At 39.0% G+C, this 25,365-nt stretch overlaps 1 protein-coding gene across 5 annotated transcripts in view; it reads left to right on the top strand.

The window, feature by feature from the left end:
* The window catches only part of mettl15 (methyltransferase like 15), a 62,085-nt gene that overhangs the window by 13,965 nt on the left and 22,755 nt on the right, over positions 1 to 25,365 (top strand). For 4 of the 5 annotated variants that reach the window (XM_040010969.1, XM_040010970.1, XM_040010968.1 and 1 more), the window contains 2 exons: positions 21,877 to 22,013; positions 24,308 to 24,352. In XM_040010969.1, coding sequence (XP_039866903.1) covers positions 21,877 to 22,013; positions 24,308 to 24,352 — 182 coding nt within the window. The remainder of the gene's footprint in view (positions 1 to 21,876; positions 22,014 to 24,307; positions 24,353 to 25,365) is intronic. The other variant, XM_040010971.1, reaches the window with a different exon arrangement.

Here is a 25,365-nt window from a genome sequence, read left to right as displayed (position 1 = left end):
CAAATATTAAGGGCCAATACTGGCCTATCACATATACTGTAAATATATCAGCTTTGGCAGATAGCTTCGTTGCTATTATTAAAATTTAATCAGAAAAAGATGTTTGGAATGTTTGTGCATGTGTGTTTGTATATCTTAGAAGACATTTTACTGCTTAACAATCAGTGTTTATGGGCAACAGTCCCCAGAATCTAGGAGAATGACCTCTAAAGAAGCTTGTCAGAGTAGGATTGAAAACTGTTTCCATTTTCAGTTGAGTTGATTCTGACGAGAAAAAGAAGACATCTTTTTTTTCAGCTCAGACTGCCAGTGTTTAGTCTCAGTGACACATGTACAGATAGACTGACACACAAGGCGAGCACACTCAAAGGGAGGCGTGTTTCTGTCGATACTTTAGACCAGGGTTTGCCCCTCCTCTTCAGCCCACACTCAGTGATGATTTATATTACTTGTCATGGTTATCTTTCCGCAACCTATTTATAGATGTTGTAGGTACCTAAATTTAGCCATAATATTGGCACTGTCTATTGCCATGGCTTTTTAGTTAATAATAGCCGATAATTTTTTGCTTACTCCAGTATCAATAACAGATTTGCTGCTGATACTAAAGGTACACAATACTCTGCTTTGTGATTTCTTGTCTAAAGTGCAGCACAATGGCAGTATCTTACATATAGACTTGGTATAGCTGGTATATCTCATTCACAGATTCTTAGTACTGGAGAAGTCCAAACTGGTCTGATTTTTATGAAATTGGTTTACATATTTTTAGTATATGCAGGTAAGGATCTATAAGCTCATGCAATGATAGGATATCTGTTCTCAATTCACAAGAACTGCTATTGCAAGAAGATTGGTCTGATTGCAATGTTCACAAAATGGATGTAGCCCTCACCCATCTCTATATGAATACCATGATTAGGTTTATTTATTCCATTTTGTGCACAAAACCATTACAGTTACTATTTGGCGATCCTGATTTTGAAAACGGAGATTTTCCGTTTTCGTTTAAAAAATAATCCCGTCCACACGTAAAGGCAGAAATGAAGGAAAACGCTGCTAGTAACATGCCAAAGCAGCAGGTGGCGATATATTCCTAACCGTGTAGAAATGTTGGCCAATCAGAAGTCTAGAAGCCTCGGTGGGAAATAGTAAACAAGGATGGGGCATAGAAGCAGAACCGAGTCATATGTGTGGAGGGACAGTAACTGTGTGTGTATATGTAAGCATTTAAACACTGCAGAGAGTACAATTAACAGTAACAGTATTGTAGAAATTCATTTCACTGAAACAATAACTTGGCGCACAGTGTGACGTCAAAAAAAGCGCACACCTTTGACGCTGCGTTTTCTCCGTTTTTCTCATCCACACGTAAATGCAAAAACGGAGTTTTCAAAAATATCCACCCTGGCCGGAGTTTTTAAAAATCTCCGTTTTCAGTGGCCGAAAACGTAGTTTACGTGTGGACGAAAGGTGCAAACGCATAGAAAAATCTCTGTTTTCAAAAATACCCGGGTACGTGTGGACGTAGCTTAAATGTCTCCTGCATCACTGAGAGTGAATTCTCAATGCATTTGTGTTTTTGAATCACTTTTGTTTAAGCTGTGTATTGGATCAAGGCTCAATTTTCAATCTGTTGTAATGACACCTATGTGTAAATACTAGGGGTGCAACGATACACAAAATTCACGGTTCGGTTTGGTTCGATACTTTGGTGTCACGGTTCAATATTTTTTCGATACAAAAAAAATGTTTATGCCTTTTTCATTTGTCATTTATTAAAATTATAAATATATATTTTAACTCAAAAGTGCAGTTTTTAAATTTAATGTTGCTGAAACAACAAAGTAATAAAATATATATATATATCTGATTGAGGAATCACTCATCTTTGGAAAAGAGAGTTTATTACAGAGAAATGGCTCTTTCCAAAATAAAAGCTACACTATATGCTTCTTCTGGGCTATATTCTCAGCAGCATATTAAACATATCGGGTCCCCATAAGGAGAATCATGTGCTAACAGCTGTCTAAATGACTCGGGTAAAGTTTGTAGCATGCGTGCTTGTTGTTTTTGTCTGCTTCCACTTGTCTTTGCACTAGGATGATGTCGGCGTAAATGTGCAGTCATATTCGTTGTGTTCCCACTAGTGCTGTCAGCGTTAATCTCGTTGAAATGACGTTAACGCCACAACACGGCAAATCTCCGTTAACGAGCTACCGCGGATCGCCCTGTGCGTGGGGCTGGACGGCCAACACGTTAACGAGCTAACTGCACTAACACACTAGTTCCCACCAATGTAATTGAGCATTGCATGGCACATCCAACATACTGTTTTACTTTAGTCCATGACGCGCTTACCTTCAGGGTCATACGTCACATGAAAACCAAAATAGTTCCAAACGCCAGATCTGAATGAGGGTGGGGGAGGTTCAGTTTGCCATGTTGCAAGGAGAGCTTAACTTCTGTCTCGCTCTGCCCTGCGCTCAGTGAATCTGCGTTCGACTACTCCGCCTAGGCTGCACTGTCGAGCGCAGATCCACTGAGCACTCAACACAAACAGCATCGTCAGAAGGAAAGTTGATAAAATAAATTAAAAATTTTGTATTGTTCGATACATATGCGTACCGAACCGAAAGCACTGTATCGAACGGTTCAATATCGATACGAGTATCGTTGCACCCCTAGTAAATACACATGCTAAATTCTGATTTTTATGAGCACAGGGAAATGTTCGTCATCAGCAGATAGATATGGCTATAACTTATCTCCAGGATTTCTGAAGGTCTTTCAGAGTTTTTCGTTGGCTACCTTTTCACTCTTTCTGTTTTATCATTTTCAGAGGAGTGTTTTTTTTTTTTTTTGTTGTTGTTGTTTTTTGTTAAGCCACTTAACACTAACCTGTGAATCATTCAAGCATAGAAAACGTGCCTAACTCAAGTGATGAATCAATGTTGTGTCTACGCATAACAGACAACTTAGCAAAGACCAGTTTTAATTTGTGTCTTTAGGCACTTTCTTGCTGGTGACCTGTCTCAAAAAACAAAACAAAGAACAACAAAACCAAATGAAAAAACCCAATTTGTTCCCATTTCTTTATTTGAATCAAGGAAAAATGCCAAATACATCAGTTTGAAAGGCTTAAAATGTAGTATTTTTACACCTACATGATGATTCCTAAAGAGCTATTAGCTGAAAACCTGCCATATCTCAGCGTGTTGTGCAGTGTGTCCTTTAAAAAATGAAAAAAGTGGACAAGTAGAGGACAAACAAAGAATTGGTAGACCTAAAAAACTACCTACAGCAGATGAAGAGTATCTGAAACTCATGATCTTAAGAAGCAGGAAAAAATCTGGAAAAGACCTAGCTGGACCTTCAAGTGATCCATCTGTAAAAGTAAAAGAGTAGCTGCCAAGTCATTCCTAAAGCCTCCCCAGAGCCTGGACCTCATTACTGAAGCTTTTTGGGATCAAATTGAGAGAGAATGGAACAAAAGGCAGCCGACATCCAAAGATCTCAAACTTTCAAACAAACATTATATTTTCCTAGTGAAATATAAAGAAGTGAGAGGTGTCTCAAGAGTTTTGCACACTCATAAAATAAATGAATAGCAACAAAATTTGTTGATAAAACTGTGTAATTATATAGAGATATAGCCCTCTTGGATATCTCGGCCTAGACTGGCGATTCAGGGTGACCGCCTCTCGCCTAGACAGCTGAGCCCCCGCGACCCTGAAAAGGATGACAAATGGATGGTTGTATGGATGGTTTTAGAACAGGCGTGTGACAAGTTACACATTACAACCCTCTTGCCCCTCTTTTTTTCAACCCAAAACTGACCTGCCAGACTGTGAGAAGCTTTAATTTAATTATTATGAACACTCTCTCCCATAGCTACATGGCACCGAAGTAAGGCCATAGTCTGTGTAGACTGTAAGGCTGTTTTGTATGGAGCCTCTCTGCTAAGTGTGTAGAAGAATAAGTAGTTGGCTAGAGAATTAACAGTTTCTGTTAACTTAACTAATAGAAACACATCTCCTTATGTATGATTTTGCACTGTTTTACTGAAGTAATTTTTTAAACACTAGCTTGAGCTTGTTATGTTCAGTTTTGACCCACAATGATGTTCTCACTAATTTGCATAAGACCTGCCATAAATTTAATGTAAAAATGAATCTTACCAGCTGAGAAAATGTTGCTCAGTAAATCTCCAACCTGCAGGGGAAAAAAAACAAAAAAAAAAACAGACAGTTTGGCTGGGGGTGAGGTGGGGGGTGGAGAGTGATGACTCATGCACGCAGTAGAGGTCCCTCCCTTTCCACTTTTTTCAGTGTCCAATCATTTTTTTCACAGCTGTCACTCACTGCCTCCAAATCAAATCCTCACAATGCCTTATGTACTTTATTTGCAAGGTCTAGAACATTTGAGGTAAGAAACAATGCAGCTCACATCATTTTATTACACAGATTGTAGCATGATAATATGATTGTCCTGAAATACACATAATAATCCTGTGAATCCTGGACATGTTGTTTATGTTGTGCCAACAAAATTTGACTCAAAAATCCATAAATAAATTTCCTTGTGCTTCAGGATGAAAATTTAAATTGCTACTTCATAAACATAGACATGTTTATATAAAACTTACGTTTTGATTTGAAAAACACTGGGGGAAAAAAGCTATATTAATTTGCCATTTTTAAAATTTAATTGCTTTCAGATTACTTCTTCAAAACATAACCCAACAGAGAGACTAATCGCTGCACCGGGTTGCCCACGTACAGTAAATATTGAGTTATTGTCTCATAGTTTGAGAGAAGATACAAGTGTCTGCTATCCCCATTTCTCCAGAGAGCTACCCAGCACAACTGTAGTGTAAGAGCCAGTCTCGGGACTCCTTGAAGTGAGCGGATGCTTGACATGGGCTTTATGAGCTTTATGTAGAGGAGGACAGGGACTGGGGGTTTTCCTCTTTGCAGTCAAGTTTTTATTGAACATTTTAACAAATGTACATACAGAACAAAGGCAGACTCTGCATGAATTATGTGAAAGTAATAGTGAGGGGGAAAGAAGACCAAATAAAGTGGGAAGATTAAGAGATTGTGACAGGTTTTGGGAATGTTATGGTGTTTGACGAGGTGGGTAGAGTACTACAAGAACCTCCATAAATCGGCAGCTGTACACGAAGCTTTAAAACTACTCTAGTTAAAACCATTAATCCCAAAAGATGAGATCCAAAAAAGAAGCAACGTGATGTCAAAGTGACTGTGACCCTAAATAGTCGTGCTTAATCCCAGCTCTGCGCTCATGGCCTGCTGCAGTGCAGTTTTGGGTGATAACACCATCGGGTAATTAGGATTCTGCACACTATTTCCAAATACATCCTCAGCCTCTCGGAGCCCCGCCTTTTATAAATGTACTAAATTATGCTTTCTTGACAGCAATTTTTGCCACCAGTTTAGTTTACCTGAACTAGGGGACGTTCCTGGTGGTCCCAGGATCAGCACCTTGGACAGCGATCATGACAAAGTTATGGAGACAATGTAAAATAAAATTTAAAAAAATTTATATCCACATGGTTAGGAAGCACAAAGATCAATTAATACTCCTGAACCTTTACCACAACTGATCAGAATATTATTTTATTATCATCATGGAACTCAAGACACATAAAATCAGATGAACCCTGGTCCCATTATTGGAATCATAACAGGAAAAAAATTAAAAGTCATATGAATTAAAAAATAAATGTTATTAAGTTAATGTTATTCAGTAATATGACAATAAATTTCTCAAATACTTAAGTGACACAGACCTGTCGTTGACCATCTGACAACCACCAGTTGCCAGGGAAAAGTGTGCATTCTCTGACCAGTTGTGAGTGGTTGTTGATGGTAGCTTGATGTCACAGTGAACATCTAGAGACCAGTCAGTGACCCCTCCTGGTAACTACCAGGCACTAGAGGAAGGTTTGTATTCCATGAACTGCTGGCGAGTGGTTGCTAGAGGTGGTCACTAGAATGAACTTGGTGACAAAGAGATAAATGCACCAAAAACCTTGTAATGGCTTTGTTCGCTATCAGGTTTCCACAGTCATTAGAGTCATTATAGAAGACATGGACTTGTCTGCAAACACTTGCCAACTGCTTGCCAAGTGGTACTGAAACTTGAGTGTGATACAAACCAGAAGTTGTGCCTTACCACTGCTACCAACACTTTTCAGAAAGTGCAAATTTTACTTTGAAGGTGAATGCTTTCCATTTCTGCCTTTCCAAAGGCAGAAATATTTGTGTTGTTAGTTTCTGTTACACTTTTTCAAGTTTCACTACAGCTTGGAGAGTAAATGCCAAGTATTTGCCGAAAGTCAGCGTCTTCCTTGCCAATAACTGGTGACCACAGAAACATCGCAAGGTTTTCAGTGAAGGTATCCTCTTTGTGACCTGTTTCCCCTGGTGACATCAAGTAACTTATGTCAACCACTCACCAACTGGCTGGGAAGCACACATTTGCTTGGGGTCTAGGGCTTTGTGACTGAGACATACGTTATGTAGTGGTTTCTTCCAAAAAAAAAAACCATGGTTTTGCTTGTGTCTTATAAAATCTAACAAATTATTCTTTTGTTTTGTTTTAGATTTTTTTTTTGTTATACATTTGCAGGATGTTTGCAGGATGTTTCCAGGAGTTGCCCCTTTTTGTTTTTTTCCAAGAAGGTTCTGACAGTTTGTCAATTCTAATTTGATTTGTGACAATTTTATCTCCTTTTCAATTTTGTCCTGCAAACTTATTTTTTGACTGGCAAATTAGCCACATAATCATTTGGTGTGTTTAGCTTTGACTTTAATGATGATTGATCTGTTACAGTAAATGTAGAGATGATTTATTTGGTGAAGGAAAGCTGCAGGGACACCCATAATTTTTGAGTACACTGCTGCCATGAGCTAATTAAATTGTTAATTAAATGAAATATTCACTTTATTTAATTTTTATTACATATAGACTTTCAATTTTTTGAAGTCTTATATTGGATGGGAATTTTCTGTTCCTGGCAGTTGTGCTGTAGTTGATGGAAAATTTGAGATTATCGTGTGATTTTTCTCTTTACATGTCTAAAGAACTGCTGCTTCTGTTGGTTTGTAAACTTTGAAATTTGAGAGTATTATTGGACTAGAGATTTTTTGCGAGGGCACTTTTCTAGAAGTACAGATCAGTGTTATTCCTCTTGACTTTATCAGCCCACCAGCTTCACTCTCCTCCTCGGAATGATTATCCCATTTTAAGTAAGCATACATTACTATTAGGAGGCAACTGGTCTATTGTTTACATCAGCTTCGTCTTTGTATTTGACTGCATTTTATTGTATATTACAGTGTGCAGTGTGTTGCTCTATATGTCCAACTCAAAGATGTGAGTGTAAAAACTGCAAGAATAATGTTAAACTTAAAATATATATATATATATATATATATATATATATATATATATATATATATTGTATTCTGTGTTTATCAAAATATTTTATATTGATAAATATTCACAGTGCTTCAGTTGTTCCACATTTTGTCATGTTGCAAAGTTAATTAAATTCACAGCCTTTGCCATAAGAATTGTGCTCAGGTGCATGACAGGATTGTATCGAGGTACGGATATGGAGAAGAGTAGAGATATATTTTTGTAGATGGGAGTTTGGAAAGTTTGGATCCACCGGGTTATCGTCCTAGATGTGGTTGCCTGGCCAATCTGAGCCATTGTGATAGAAGGGTCTTAGTCAGGGAGTCTGACAGAGCTCCGGTGTTGGTCATTGCAGAGAGGAGAACCTTCCAAAAGAACAACAATACTGTACTACTCCAGCAATCAGGCCTGTATGGTAGAGTGGCCAGATAGATGCCAGTCCTCAGTAAAAGGCAAGGCAAGCTATTCGAAGTACTTTAGAAGCGAAAGGAGACAAACGCATTAAAATGAGAAAACAGCACATGACAGCTTGGTTACCAAAACTCTCTGGTCTGATGAAACACAGAACTCTTTGGCCTGAATGTCAAGTGTCATGTCTTGAGGAAACCAGGCACCACTCATCACCTGTCCAATATCATTCCTACAGTGTAGCATGGTGGTGACAGCATCGTGCTGTGGGTTTTTTGGCAACAGAAACTGGGAGTCAGGATTGAAGAAAAGATGCAGCAACATAAAGAGACATCCTCCATGATAACCTCCTCCAGAGTTCTCTGGACCTCTGACTGAGGCAAAGGTTCATCTTCCAACAGCACACAGGCAAGATAACAAAGGGACCACACTATGAATATCCTTGAGTGGCTCAGCCGGATCCCAGACTTGAACCCGATTGAACATCTCTAGAGATCTGAAAATGGCTTGACACTCCCCATCCAATGTGATGGAGCTTTAGAGGTTCTGCAAAAAAGAATGGGAGAAACTGCCCAAAAATAGGTGTGCCAAGCTTGTAGCATCATACTTAAAAAATACTTGAGGCTGTAATTGCAGCCAAACACAGTACTGAGCAAAGACTGTATGTATGTACAAACACTTATGTACAGGTTATATTTTTAATTTTTAAATTTTTAATAAATTTGCAAGAATCTCAAGCAAACCTTATTAACTTTGCCACTGTGTGGTATTGGGTGTATAATCTTGAGGTGAAAAATGAATTGAATCCATTTTAGAATAAGAATGTAACATGACAAAGTGTGGAATAAGTGAAGCGCTATGAATACTTTCCAGAGTCAATGTATCATGGTTTTCATTTTTCTCTACAGATTCCGTAAATAAGCTGCTGTGTGTTCATGGCTTTATGAACATTAATGGCAGTTTTCCAGCCTTACAGCAAGGTGACATAAGGAAGAACATAAAGCCACTTAACCATCCAGGGACAGATTGTGCCTAAAATTTGCTATATATGGTGAGGGGAGACACTATGACAAACAGACTAGCCAGCTTCCTGAAATTGTTTAGATAGTTTTCCAGTATGTCCTCTGCCTTGTGCAGCACTAACAACTACACACATTTGTAGACCAATAGCCATGCCCTGTAGCAGCTATTCCAAAAAAGGGATGTCTATAAAAAAAAATTTTAAAAATTGGCTTAAAAAACAACCCAAGAATGTTGTTTTATTAATGTCTTAGTTGGCAACTTTCCCAAGAAAGAAAGAATTTGACAAAAGTCCAACATTTATCATGTGAAGCTATTTTTTCAGACTTTATTTATGTTAAAACTGATAGTGGGTTTTGACTCAGTTATCTTCACTTTGAATATACATGGCTGACACTGAATGCTACAGCACATGCACTGTGTCTGTGCAATGCAGGGTAATGCTAATCTCTGATACTGTGTGACTCTTCATCTCTTCTTTTTCTCAGTAACATTTGTCCCAGGGGAATATCTTTGAGTTGATGTTGCAACTTCTGCACAAATCTTTTCAGCAGTATTTTGTTATTGATTGGATCCAGATTGGTGCTGAGGAAACAAAAGTAGAATGATGACAGTTATGAAAATGTAATAAACATTCTTGTTATTAGTGCTTTTTTTCCCCATTTATGGGTTTGTTTTATAATTTGAGTCAATAATAATAATAATATTGATTGAGTATATTCAGATAATATACTCACCAACCACTTCAATAAGTACACTGTACTAGTACTGGGTTGTGCCCTCTTTTTCTTGTAGAACTGCCTTAATTCTTTGTGCATACAGGGAGTGCAGAATTATTAGGCAAGTTGTATTTTTGAGGAATAATTTTATTATTGAACAACAACCATGTTCTCAATGAACCCAAAAAACTCATTAATATCAAAGCTGAATGTTTTTGGAAGTAGTTTTTAGTTTGTTTTTAGTTTTAGCTATTTTAGGGGGATATCTGTGTGTGCAGGTGACTATTACTGTGCATAATTATTAGGCAACTTAACAAAAAACAAATATATACCCATTTCAATTATTTATTTTTACCAGTGAAACCAATATAACATCTCCACATTCACAAATACACATTTCTGACATTCAAAAACAAAACAAAAACAAATCAGCGACCAATATAGCCACCTTTCTTTGCAAGGACACTCAAAAGCCTGCCATCCATGGATTCTGTCAGTGTTTTGATCTGTTCACCATCAACATTGCGTGCAGCAGCAACCACAGCCTCCCAGACACTGTTCAGAGAGGTGTACTGTTTTCCCTCCTTGTAAATCTCACATTTGATGATGGACCACAGGTTCTCAATGGGGTTCAGATCAGGTGAACAAGGTGGCCATGTCATTAGTTTTTCTTCTTTTATACCCTTTCTTGCCAGCCATGCTGTGGAGTACTTGGACGTGTGTGATGGAGCATTGTCCTGCATGAAAATCGTGTTTTTCTTGAAGGATGCAGACTTCTTCCTGTACCACTGCTTGAAGAAGGTGTCTTCCAGAAACTGGCAGTAGGACTGGGAGTTGAGCTTGACTCCATCCTCAACCTGAAAAGGCCCCACAAGCTCATCTTTGATGATACCAGCCCAAACCAGTACTCCACCTCCACCTTGCTGGCGTCTGAGTCGGACTGGAGCTCTCTGCCCTTTACCAATCCAGCCACGGGCCCATCCATCTGGCCCATCAAGACTCACTCTCATTTCATCAGTCCATAAAACCTTAGAAAAATCAGTCTTGAGATATTTCTTGGCCCAGTCTTGACGTTTCAGCTTGTGTGTCTTGTTCAGTGGTGGTCGTCTTTCAGCCTTTCTTACCTTGGCCATGTCTCTGAGTATTGCACACCTTGTGCTTTTGGGCACTCCAGTGATGTTGCAGCTCTGAAATATGGCCAAACTGGTGGCAAGTGGCATCTTGGCAGCTGCACGCTTGACTTTTCTCAGTTCATGGGCAGTTATTTTGCACCTTGGTTTTTCCACACGCTTCTTGCGACCCTGTTGACTATTTTGAATGAGACGCTTGATTGTTCGATGATCACGCTTCAGAAGCTTTGCAATTTTGAGACTGCTGCATCCCTCTGCAAGATATCTCACTATTTTTGACTTTTCTGAGCCTGTCAAGTCCTTCTTTTGACCCATTTTGCCAAAGGAAAGGACATTGCCTAATAATTATGCACACCTGATATAGGGTGTTGATGTCATTAGACCACACCCCATCTCATTACAGAGATGCACATCACCTAATATGCTTAATTGGTAGTAGGCTTTCGAGCCTATACAGCTTGGAGTAAGACAACATGCATGAAGAGGATGATGTGGACAAAATACTCATTTGCCTAATAATTCTGCACTCCCTGTAGATTGAACAGGGAAACTTTGCTCAGAGACTTTACTTCACATTGACATGACAGCATCACACAGTTGCTACAGATTTGATGCAAATCTCCTGCTCAACCACATCCCACAGGTGCTCTGTTGGACTTAGATCTAGTGTCTGTGGAGGCCATTTGAGTACAGGAAACCAGCTTGAGATGATTTGAGCTTTGCGCTATCCTGCTAGAAGCAGCAATCAGACACTATGGTCCTAATGGAATGGACATAGTCAGCAGCAATACTCAGTTGGACTGTGATGTATTTTTTATGTTCAGTCGGTATTAACAGGACCAAAGTGTGCCATGAAAATATGTCCCACACCATTACACCACCAGCCTGAATCACTGATACAAAGGTGGATATATTAATGACCTTCCTTGTCATGTTGTTTACACTAAATTCTACCATCTTAATCTGGCTGCAGAAATTGACTCATCAGACCAGGTAATGTTTTTTCCAATCTTCTATTGTCCAGTTTTGATGAGCCAGGACAAATCAGTAGCATCGATTTTCTGTTGTTAGCTTGCAGGACCTGATGTGGTCTTCTGCTGTTGTAGCCATGGGTTTGATGTTTGTGTACTCAGAGATGTTCTTCTGCATACCTAGTTTGTAATAAGTTGTTCTTTACTGTTGCCTTTCTATCAGCTCAAAGCAGGCTGACCATTCTCCTAGATAGAGGTGTATCTAATCAAATAGCAAATGAGTGTATTTAAAAACACACCATGTAGTCATTTTGGAATTTAGAATAGTCATAATGGTCACAATAAGATATGTCTCTTAAATGTCTCTTAAATGTAAATGAGAAGTACTTTAGTACTTCTACATGCTCTTCACCTTGTTAGTCATTTTCTATTATTTGTATACTATCTAGACATTTACAAATGATGACATTTAGATAAGTAGAATTCATTGTTTCAGGACTATCAGCAAGATTTAATGGAGATAATCTGTTTATTCATTTTGACGTTTAACTTTGGGCAGAAGTGGACCACAGGAAGACCGAGGGTTTGGCCAATAGATTAGACCAGACCAGGTTTGAACAGCTGTGCATAAAGGTCATCCATTAAGGATCCAATTTCTCTCACATTTTTAGATGCTAGATGTAAGCAAGGGAATGGAGCAAACAGAACTGTAATAGTTTATATTTTAGCTTTTAATCCTTTAAAAGTAAGAGCAAAACCCAAACCTCATGCCACTGGAATAGCGTCATGAGTTAATTTCCTTGCCTGAGTTTTGACAAAGTTTGTCCCCTGCTGTGCCACTTTTTTTTTCTCCTTTCTTTACAAAATTCCCATCATTAATTTGTGTTTCTGAAAAGGATACTTAACCTTGCATAGGCACTTCTGAAAAAGTCTGGCCTTCTTGATGTCTTCTAAGTGCCTCTAACATGATTTGCTCATTCTCAGGCTATAAATGACCTACAAACTTGAGACGGGTGTTATTGTTGGCAGATGAACTACTGCTGTTTTTGCGTGCATAGACGTGTCTTGTCTTAACTAGCTCAAATACCTCCTCGAGCACATTTATTTAAACTTGTGCCAAAAGAGTGCAAGCGGTGCTGAATAGATGAGGAATGAAAGTATTTGTTGTAACTTTGCAGCATTCCTTTAACAAAAGAGAGATTAATTCAACATACGCAGAGGCAGGAGCATTCTGGCAAAGAGTTTTGTCAACAGTTTTGTGCTTCCCTATCACTTGTTCATTCTCACTCGCTCACTCATTCACCCACACTTTTAAAAAATATATATATATATATATATTTTTTTTTTACTCACTCTCAGTCCACTTGTCATATGTTAAGTCCACTTTAAGTTTAGGTAGGTGAGTCATGTATGTGTGTCAGACATGAGTGATCACCATCAAGATAATCTCATGTCTGCTTTCACTGGCCATCTGTGTTGGACACATTTGCCTCCTACCTGGTGAAGTTAAAGTCAAAACGTGTGTGGAAGCAGTAATGAAACAGACAGTTTGAGGCTGTGCTGCGGAGGTTCGGGCATGAGATACAGTTGGAACATAGCAGTGAGATTTTATGTCCAGTCAAGTTCACATTGGCCAGATGTGTAGCCATCGGACTATTCTCTACAGCCACCAAATCCCGCATTATTATCACTGATTATATCAGGGTTTCCACATGAATCATTCTGTGCTCTGCAAACATCCTGCTAAAACTGGGCACACTTGTGTCTCGCCATGAACTTTGTGTGACAGAGAAAGAAATGCAAACCGGTTACCTCCACTCTTGCCATGGCAACGGACGCGACAAGAAAAGCGATCCTGTACCTGTGTATCTGTCTCCCTAATGGTCTGTGTGTTAGTGTAACAAGATCTGAAAAAACTCCCCTCAATGACATTTTAGATCCCCCACTGTAACTGACCTGGGCTGGGGAGTCACAAGTAGGATTTAGGTGAGTACTCAGGCTTCTCTCAGGTTCCTGTTTGTCTTTTCCTAATGAATTCAGCCATAAGAAAGCTTCAGATGAGGCCCATTTTTTCCACATGGCCAGGATATCATATACTGGTGCACGAGCTGTTTTTTGTTTGCTTGATGCAAAAGCTTTATTTTTTAGATATGTATGTAAAATATCTCTCTTTGACTTGACATATGAACTGATGAAGCATTTGTCTTTTTACTTTGAGAAAAAAAGTGCTCATTAAAAATGCTGTGGGATGACTGCTGAGGTGTCCTGCATTATAGCACCTTGCTGCTTCACTGTTGGACTGCACCACTCGGCCACTCCTAACTCTCCTGTTCCCTCTGCTGGGAAAGGCAGATATTGCACACTCCAGACGAAGTACGAAACGCAGACTTGGAGTAAGTAATTTTGTTTTAAAGATCATTCTTGGCATTGCATTACCGAGAATCACCTGCATCTTGTTCTGGTTTGATTCCAATCTGCCGCATTCTCTGCAAAAGGCATGGCCTAGGTGAAAGCCTTGCTGAAAACCCCTCGGTATAAAATATTGTGAATGAGTCATTCCCAAGTTTGGTGTTAATCATCATTTCAAACGCCAAACCTATTATCACCAAATCTTTTCAAGAAGTTCTTGTGTCCATCTGGTGGCAGAAGTAGCAGGTTTGCTTTTCTTTTTTTTTTTAAGGGAGGGAGGAGGGTTTTTTTCCCTTCTTTCTTTTTTGCAGCAGCATTCAGGTCGTTTGAAAAAGCTTGTTATCCTCCAGCATAGGAACCAGATTTTTAGTTTACCTTGTAAATGACCTTGTAAAGATAAGGCTTCCTTTTTTTCCCTTTGGACATGCACTCAATTTTTAGGTAACTTTATTTGGTTTGTGCATGCGTGTGTTTGTGCGTGTGTGTGAAGGAGGCGAAACTTTTGCTGAACCTTGTACAGATGGAGTGTCTGTGCTTGGTGCAGTAGTTATACAAAGAAGAATAAATACTCAGCATTTGCATTTCCAGCTAACTGCCTCTAAGAATATTGAGCATCAGCTGTCTGTCTGTCATTTGAACTGGTGAAATAGATCAGCGTTACCTTTGTTCTTTTGGCCACAGCTCCCTCAAGATGTGACAAAAGATTGTTGTGACAAGTGCCTCACCCTCCAGCAGAGGACCAGTTTGTCTCCCGTTTGCTTGTGTCGACTGTTTGATAAAAGCCAGCCTACTTTTGCTGTTTGTGTTTCTGTTTTCGTTTTCCTTTTTTGTATTGAATAGCACAACAGGCAAGTTCATTATGCGTGTGACTCATCCCACTAGCCCACACCCCCTCCCCATCTGCTGCTGTGCGCTGGAAAGGAGAGGGAACCGCCATTGATCACTTCTTCCCTCACACATGCACGCACACACCCCACCTTCAACGTCACTATCGATCGACATGTTTAATGTTTTTGTGGGAAATAGCTGGCATTTCCTTTTGTGTCCTTTTACATCTGTTCCCGACCATTTGCTGACATTATAATAAATCACGGAGCAGACATGTAGAAGATGAAAAGTAAAAGATAATCTAGCGAATTATTCAGACAGTCTCAGACCATTCAGACACTGATTGAACAGGCTGTGATTTCTTTTTTTCCTTTTTTTGTAGCAGGCTCAGTCAAGAATATATAAGGAAAAATGTCTGGATAGGAAAACTTTTCTTTTTTTTGCACGTCTTATTTAGTTGAGCTGGTAACAGCAAAGACCCCGCAGAATGGTCGATAAGCGTTACATATATCCTGCGTAAAACATTTCCTGACTGCCCTGCTCTCAATACTTGATTAATAAAATAAAAAAAACACTGACATCCACATATGAGATTATTTTGAAGTCGATGATTAATATTTTTAACAAACGTTCAAACACAATTTCCCTTTGCTTGTCTTCTCTTACAGTGCTTTAAAAAAAGTAAAATAGAATAAGAGTTGGTTTATGGAGCAAACAGAAACTTGTGTGCTAAAAAACTGAGGAACACCACAATGAAATCAAGGCAATAGTTTTTTCACTTTCTCATCTTTCTGACTTGATCTTTTTTTACATCAAGAACTGACGAAACAGTTTGCAGGTAGTGTATGGTGACTTCACAGCAGTTCTGGCCTGCCAAAAGGTCCAATCTGGTCCCCAGGCTGGCTCTGAAAAGTGTGAAAATTGCAGAAAGGAGGGTATAAGTTGTTAAGAATGGATCACATCATGTGATTGGTTGTCTGAACTGTTAATTTAATCCGAGTCAGAGGTCTGAATCATCCTCACTTTTACAGTCTTCTTACTGACAAAGGTTTTCATACCACACCAAAGAAAGGTGGTTAAACCACTGTGTCCTGCTGATGCATTATAGCATTTCTTTGTGATCAAAGTAGAATGATTGAATAGACATAATGTTGAAACTGCACCTAATTTTGTAAAAACAGCGCATACTGTAAAGGAGTGGTGGAGATCGAATCGGCCTGCGTGCAGCCAGTGAACTGAGTTTGACTCTTCTGGTTTACAGGGATTCCTGCAGCCTTATTACTATAGTGCTTCCCTGCTGCACTTGAAACAAAGAGCACACTAACAGCGATTGAGCTGACTGTTAAGGCCATGACTTCACAACTAAATTGATGATGAGACACGATCCATTAGGGCCTGTCTGATGGTGTCTTGTACATGCATGCTGAGCACTAGTGTGCGTGTGTATGACACAATTATTGTCTATCAGCAGAACACTGCAATATCAAGGGAAAAGAAAGCAAAGAGGTTTATAAGTTTAAAAAAAAGGCTGAGGTCAAGATCTCTTTAGGACAGACAAAACAGTGAGTAACCCTTTTAACTGGAAACTGCGGGCTGAATGTGTCTATAGCTTCTGAAATGATGATGCATGTCAAGTTTGCTTCACCACTGATAAACGGTACATATATGGTCTTTATTTAATCAGGTAATCTCTTGAATTGGATTGATAAGAAGGTTGGTAGAGATGAGAAAGATTCCTATGGGAGCGACTTGGGAGTGTTCTCTTCATCAAGGCGGTTGTATGATGAAAGAGTCTGTTGTGTGAGGATTAAGGTCATGTGCATTAACATAATAACAGCACTTCCATTAATTTTGGTTTAGTTACCTTGAATTACGGGATTTGGTGAAGTGTTTATATTTGTTTTCAGGCATTTCCATAACTGCAAGTATCAAGTCAAATGTGTTAGAGCTTCTCAAAAAAGTTCTTACAGTATAATTTAGGCTCTAAGGCTAACATGAATACATTTGCATTAGCACATCATCACATCCAGTTTATCAGAGCTTTGTTGCTGAAAACAACTGCCTCCTGCTGTTTAAAATGACTCTGATTTCCTGCAGGGGGAGTGAACTAAAGTTCAGCGAAGTTTTGAGCCGTCAAAGCAAAACAGTGGGCTAAAGATGCTAAAGCCCTCTGCAAAACCGATCGAAACTACAAAGTCAGGTGACAATTCTGTGTGAATTTGGGACTAAAAGCAAAAGAATAGCTATTGGTTTCAGTGAAACAGACACTTTATATGACTTAAGTAACATTTCTATTTATTTATTAACATATATATATTATATTTATATATTTATATAAAATGTATGCATTATGCAGTCCAGATCTTCATCTGGAATTTCTGGATTAGCATCCATCCATCCATTTCTGGGTCAGCTGCCATGGTGTGAGAGGCGGGGTACACCCTGGACTGGTCACCAGTCTGGCACAGGGCAGACATCCATCCACGCTCACATTCACATCAAGAGCCCAAAGTGAACAAACGCAGACGGAGTGAGAGCATGCAGACTTCACACAGAAAGGTCCCAGCCTTGATTCAAACCCAGGAGTTTCTTAATGTGAGGTGACAGTGCTAACCACCATGTTCATAATGATTAAACTTTTAATAAAAGCTCCACTAAGTTTACCAGAAATTGTCAATCAGTCACAGTTTACACAGCGTTATTGCCACAGGCTAAAGACTGTGCTAAAGAAAAATTTTGCCTGCTGACTAGGTTGCGCTCCCAGGCTTGTTGGTGCACTGAGTGTGGGTTTCCTGTCACAGCCAAGAAAGTTGCAGAATAAGGTTTGGGGGAAAATATTGTATTGTTTATTTGTAATGTATACATGACGAACTGTTCAATAAGCTACATTTTTCAGACATAGTTTGGAGAGATATTTGCCGACATTAAGGTTAAGATAAGTTAAAATATTGGACAGTCTGTCTCGGTTTTTGGCCAGCTTTTGCCCTTTAGTTTGAGACATTTTGAAATTACATTTATTTCATTATGATCAGGAGGTACTTTGGTACTTATAGGCCTTTATAATTGTGGCTTTAAAATAAGGGTTGGGCGACTGGACGAATATATCGACTATCTATGATAGGCTGAGCCTTTCACTGATCGTTTTTAGAAGAGCGATTTATTCATTTGCCCATGAGTATGTTTGCTAATAATGTTGGTTGAAGCTAAGAGAAGCGGTCAATGGAAAAAATAATAGGGCTGTTTAATGGCACCCTCTTCCATCTGCAAACAAATGCACCCTCCTCAGAGTGCGCCCAAATGCAGCGATTCATTTACTCAAATTCATAACAGAAAGAAAGAAAGGCAGTAGCCATTAGAGATGGCACGATACCACTTTTTTATGTCCGATACCGATACCGATATCATAAATTTGGATATCTGCCGATACTGATATGAATCCGATATAGTGTTTTTTAATCAACAAAACTGTTTTTTAAATATCTTGCTGCATTTTGTATAAGTTCATACTCAAGTTTAAAGCAACAACTACACTAAAGCTATTCTGTTATACCTGTATGCAAAAAAAATATTTCATAGTTCAGCAATACTGATCAATCTAATGAACTTAAACCTACACCATCCTCCCTATTCTGGTATTTTAAAGAGTACTTAGCGTAAATATTAAGCAACCTAACTAATAGGGTTCCAACTCCCAGCAACAACAAAAATAAATAAATAAAAAATAGGGAACCACCCCTCACGCTCCACCTCATGATGCTTAATCGACGTAATCAACCTTAATTTGATGCAGTGTGAAAAAAAATGCACAGAAATCAATTATTTTTCAAGAAATATTAAATAGATTCAACATCTTTCTTCAACAAAATTGCAGACTGCACAGATGGTACCTTCCCAAAGGAAAAAGTACTATAGCTTACTAGGGTATATTAGACTTAATAGTTACTATATACAGTAATTGACTTCTATTCATTTTACATCAAATTAAAACTTTGGGTGTAAGATTTGGATAATTATTTATTAAAAGCTCGACATTTTAAATGAGAATAAGAAAGAAAAGTATGTCTTTGTGCCCCCTTTTCCATGTTAATGCCCTATCGGCCCCCCTGGCTAAACTTTGCTAGATCCGCCCCTGCACAGTTACCAGCGTCAGCTACGTAGAAAAAGATCCTGGTGTAGAAAGTAATATTAAATACATTCTAACAACAGCTGATCAAGCTTAAACGTGCTGCTGTTGTTCAGCCGCTGGTTTCCTCTTTCTGGTGCAAAGTGGGCCAAAAGCAAACTAGAGACATGGACTCCCGACAGAAAAGCCGATCAGCTGATCATTAAGCAGTTTCATGATTGAAGTAGCAGCAAGAAGAGGCAGTCGCTTGTTAAGCTTAACGCAGGAATGCTTTGCAAACATTCAGAGATGGACTTACACACTTGCTTTACTTCTCTCGGGGATAACTTTGTCGGAGATGAAATGCCGGGTTGCTAGCGAAGCTCCAAATGCTATCCAGACCACCAACAGGTCCCACATGCCACAGCCGCTCTATCACGTGATGCATACTGCTCCGAGTGCTAACGTTCTGAGGTGAGTTACAGCGTGTTGCAAGTTTTGCGAGGTGCTTTCGTGATATTTAATGGATCGGATTACATTTTTTATTTTTCTCCGATATCCGATCCAGTAATTTAGGTCAGTATCGGACCGATACCGATACGTAATATCGGATCGGTCCATCTCTAGTAGCCGTTAAAAAAAACAACAACATTTTATTTAAATAAAAAAAAACAACACAATGGTGGGGAGGGAAACAAACAGCAACTGCCTTCTTAAATAAATAAATAAATAAATGAAGAATCCAAAAAGTAGCTATGTTAATACTGAAACAAACAAGAAAAGAAGGTAAAATATTCCCTCCAAACAAAATGTATAAATTCTAAATGCGCAAATCCACGCATGATTACATTGCTCCACCCATTAAAAAGTCTGCGCCTGCACATGCATATTGCCTTTATCGTCATTTATTGGACTGACGATTGTCGGTTGGAAAACTTTTACATATCGCCCAACCTTACTTTGAAACAAGTCCAGGTACAGGATACCTTGGATAAATGTTAGTTTTATATGTATATACTGAGCATGTTTACCTTGAACTTACGGCTTATGTAAATTTTAGCTTTAATGTTGTTATTCCATGATGGGGGAAAAATACTTTTTATTAATTACAACACCCCTCAGTGTGTTGTAATGATCGTGAAATCACTTCCTTTTTAACGTCTTTATTGCTAAATTTGATTGCCCCGAACTGAATGTGAAAAATTCAAATGAATTCTTTTGAAGGCTTGGTCTGAGCTATAATGCATTCATACAGTGCTGTTAAAAGGTATTTTCCCCCTTCCTGTTTTTTTTTTTTGTTAAGTCTTTTTAAATGATCATTTCATTTATTAAGGTGAAACGATTATCCAAACTAGTCCTATGTGAAACGTAATTGACCCCTGTAGTTATGAATGAACTGTGACTAATCACATTTTTGTAAAGTGGAGTTCAATTTCTCTTGCCACACCCATGCCTGCTTATTGCCAGATCTGTTGGATCAAGAAATCACTTAAATAGAACCTGTCTGACAAAGTGAAGAAGGGTAAAAGATGTTAAAAAAGGACCAAAGTCACTGACATCTATCAGTCTGGAAAGAGTTACAAAGTCATTCCTAAGGGTTCGGAACTCCAGCTCTTATACACAAATGGAGAAAACTTGACTGGTGAACTTTCCCAGGAGCCTACCAAATTACTCCAAGAGTGCATCAATGACTCAGGAGGTCATAAAAGAGCCCAGAACAACAAAAACTGGAGCCCTCAGTTAAGGTAGTGTTCATAATACTGCAATAAGAAAGAGACTGAGTAAAAATGGCATCCATGAGACCATTTCAAGTAGAAATCCACTTCTGACCAAATGTTAATCGCCAAAACTTTTGGGAAAATACTCTTGGGAACAATGAGGCAAAACTTGAACAGTCAAACATGGTAGTGTGGTCTGGGACTGCTTTACTGCTTCAGGACCTGGACGATTTATTGTAATTAATGGAACCATGAATTTTGCTTTCTACCAGAAAATCCTGAATGTCCAGCTATCAGTTTGTTTCCTGAACTCAAGCACACTTGGGTTATGCAACTGAACAATGAAGGGAAACATACCACCAAGTCATCTCTCAATGGAAAAATAACACAAAATAAAGTCTTTTGGAGTGGCCTAGTCAAAGTCCAGACTTATATCAAGGTGTGATGTTTTGACATGATTTAAACAGCCCATTCCTAATCGAAAACCCTCCCCCTACCCAGAATTCAAACAATTCTGCAAGGATAATGGGGCCAAACTCAATGACTCATTGCACATTATGAACAACTCCTTGATTGCAGTTCTTGCCTCTGAGGTTAGCACAACCCATTATTAGGTTTTGGGGACAATTACTTTTTTCACACAGAGCCAGGTGGGTTGGGTTAACTTTTTTTCCCCATTAATTAATGAAATCATCATGTAAAAAACTGCATTTTGTATTTACCATGGTAATCTTTGTGTAGTATTAAAATGTGTTTGATGATATAAAACCTGGACCTCATTTTTAAAAATCAGGTAAGTGCTTCAAAAGTTATGTGGATAAACACACACTCTTTCACCTGTTGTTGTTGGTACCATAGTTCTTGAGGTATAGACTTTAAACTTGATAAAGAGGCTGGGGAGTTCCCCCAATCAGAACTTTTTACCATACAGATCTAGATGGTGTCACAGACTAAAATGGAAGGTGACAATGTGTGAAAATGTGGGTGCCTATGCATGACACATGTCAGTGCACCACCGTGAGTTAAACACTTAAATGATGAACTAACATTGTGATGATAAAAGATGATTCACATATATGGAGTCATGTTGTGAGAACTGTTCTTGTGCTTTCTCACATGTAGGTGGTGCTGGACATGACATTTGGAGGTGGTGGTCATACCAAAGCAATTCTGAGCACAGTTCCCAAAGTCACGGTCCTGGCCTTAGATCGAGATCCCACAGCAATTTCTCTGGCCCAGCAGTTAGCCAAGGAACACTTGTAAGTGATTTATTGAGAAAGATCAACTAGACCAAAGTTGAAGCTTCAAGCTACACACTGTTGAGACAAATGTTTATACCTTATCATGGCTAATGTTTGGCCATCAGTTTTTGTTGTTATAGCTGACAGCTTGACAGTTTTAAGCAGTGTGTGGTTTGTGGTCATTTCTTAAAGGATACTGTGGGTTTGATATACGGTGTTGCAGCTCTCCCTGTACTTTCTCACTTCTTCCCTGAGCCCGATCAAATACTGCTTGCCAAGATACAGCCCCTGAGTTCCACTGTCCAATCAGAGCCATTCTTCCTTCTTAACTTAAAGCTTTTCTCCCCCCACGCAAAGCTGGTGGGCCCAGCATGTAATTTGTCAGAGTAAGGGCCCACGCCTGCTGTGTGAGGGAGATGCTACCTCCCACAGAGGATCTATAAGTTACTGGTGGGGGGTGTGGGGGTTAAAAATGGAGAGAGAGAGAGAGAGAGAGAGGCAAAAAAAGCAAGAGAGAGAGAGAGAAAATGAAAATATAAGAGAGAGCAGGGAGACACAAGGACACAATGCCAGGGTGAGAGGGAGTGTGTGTGTGGTTGCATGAGCAAAGCGCGGGTGGATGAAAATAAGATGTTCCTAAGACCATGGCGTGGGAAGGAATCCTTTTACGTAGATTCTGGGGAAACCTCTCTCAAGGGAATCTGCCAGAGAAATGTGCCTGTGAGCGGGGAATGACAATTAAGAGAGAGAGAGAGTGAATGAGAACACTGTATTCTGTCAGCAGCAATATACCCCTGCTGTAAACTCTTCCACGCCTACTCGTGATGCAAGTTGAGAGAGGCTAGAGAAATCTAGCAATTAACCAATATTATTGGATGCCTGAGTAAAAGACCCTGGCAGCCCACGCAGTGCATCCACACAACAGGGTTAGAGGATTTTCTCTCTCCTCTGCACTCCCGTTTCTTGAGGAAAGTCTAACCTCAGTGCAAACTGTTGAGTTTCGGTGTCAGTCTGAACCCAGTTTTACAGCACAAAGAGAACAATTTCAAGTCCAAACATTTCAAAATCGTCAGCTTATGAAGGTAAATCTCTTTTCCCTGAATAATATTCACCCGTGTACTTAATGGGATTTGTCTCCTGCATGTTGAGCCTTGCTATTCTCTGCATCATTCTTCTTGTTGCTATGACTTCCCTCCGCTCGAAGCTCTGCAGTAGTTGTGCCCACAGTACATGTTATAAATCTGAAAAGGCACAGCACGTCATTGAAAAGTCAAACATTGGATTTACATGTACATATATGGTGAAACTGACTGATATGAAGTGAGATCTGAACTGTTTGCATACTCTGTGCTCTTTGTTGATTTACACCGAGTGCCATGTTGCCTGTCACATCATGGGTAGTAGGCTCTGAATGCTTTGACACATGAAGCCCATTTTCTTAGAGTTTACCTGCACATATTGGCTCTCTGTCTTTATTTGGCTTATTTAAAATGTTTTCATAAGAACAGTTTCCCTCCTCTAAGGCTGTAGCTCTTTTCTGCTTTTGTTATTCAGTTGATCCTTCTTTTATTTTTTCCTTTCCACTCTTATTCCACTCTTTCTTATTCTTGTTGTTTGTTTGAAGACCACTGCATGAAATCAAATTATATTTAAAGGTTTTACATTGGAGATTTGTCAGATCTGCAATTAAAGGTGAGCCTATAATAACATGTTGATGAATTATTTGGCACTTTCCTTTAGGATTTTTACAATACTAGAATTTCAAACAGTAGAGATACCCTGGAAAATACTTACAATTTTCAATGCAATGGGGGGAAAATTAAAAACAATCATTTAAGAGGCATCCATTTTTAACAATAGTTACAACAGTACTGGTTGGTGCAGATGTTTTCAGCTACAGCTAAGGCTGGGTGATATGACTTTAAGTTAAAAAAAAATGACAATTCATGAAACATTTTCCCTCAATTAGGATTAATGAATATGAACAAACAAACCCACACATAGACAAGATATTTTTGTTTGTTAGTGTTGTAACAGATTGGCAGTATTACTTTTGGTCGTTAAAACTACAAAAAGTGTCCAAAAAACAGACACAGCATTTTGTATTTGGCAGAGGCCGCTTCAGTTGTGCTGTCAGCTCGGTGTTTGAGTTTAAATATTAACTGTCATTTTGGGAATAAAGTAGAAATTTCGAGATTAACACCCAGCTGAAGCTTTGCAGCTGCCAGCCACAGGTACACAACAATAGAACCCAGTTCATTCCTCTTAAATGCAGGTGAGGCGTAATTGCTGATGCCGCTCTGTTTTGTCAGCTTCCCCGCAGCGGCGCCACAGACCACTCCCCACAACAGCATCACGTAGGTGTAATTTTTAACCAATATAAAACATGCTGACTTTTGTTTGGTTTATTTTATTACTGAAAAAAATAGCAACACCTTGGAGACCTACATTGATTTCATCTAGGCATTTTGCCATTTTTGTTGCTTTTTTTCATGGGTGAAGTCAACCAGAGCTTACTGGGAGAATAGTCCTGCATTAAAACAGTGCAAGGACTAGTGCTATGCATTTAATGCATACAACTCACCAAAACACTTCACAAATCCTAAAATGCACAAACTTGAATTTACGTCCTTCTAAGCTACCCAAGCTGTCGGTTTGGTCAACTGTTTCTAAAATGTAAATGATGTAAATGTTCCCAGGCTACGTATAATAAGAAATGTTAGTTAGATTATGATATACAAGGAGTGACTGCCACAGAGACCTACTTTTACCTCCATCAGCAAACCATGCCAAAAAAGATGTTTGGTATCACTGCTAATAATAATAATGATAATAATAATAATGGCTGTTAATTGGCTGCAAAAAAATCTTTTTTAATTTCTCTCTTCATTCTTGCATGCCATCTCTTGTTTTGCTCTTCCCAGCTAAGTGTAATAGTGTTTGCATTGCTCAGTATAGCCCACACGTCGGCAGTTCTCTGAGTTCTTTGTAACCGAGCGATAACCTCAATCAATCAATCAGTCGTACATCATAGACGACATGGAGGGAAGTGCTGATTTCCATGTTTAGAAACTCATGTCGTGTTCGCATTTCCTAACTATGGAGAAATGAGCTTGTCAGCCAGGAAGTAAAGATGATGAAATTAAAGTGGGGAAACAGGGGGGCAGGACAAACTTCACGATTCAATATTTTCCCGTGGCTTTAACAGTACATAAATAAGTCAGAGAGAAGTCTTTTATATGCATCTCTGGGTCATCTGGGGTAATTTAGTTAAAAATAAAAGAGTCATTTCTAAAGGCTAGCCTCTCTGTGTTTGTATCCCTCTTCTGTTTTTTTCCTCCACTGGACTGTAGATATTTCCATCACCGGT

The sequence above is a fragment of the Simochromis diagramma genome, unplaced genomic scaffold, assembly GCF_900408965.1.
Source record: "Simochromis diagramma unplaced genomic scaffold, fSimDia1.1 OVJJ01000603.1, whole genome shotgun sequence".
Classification (NCBI taxonomy): Eukaryota; Metazoa; Chordata; class Actinopteri; order Cichliformes; family Cichlidae; genus Simochromis; species Simochromis diagramma.
This window is presented reverse-complemented; position numbering and strand designations above follow the sequence as displayed.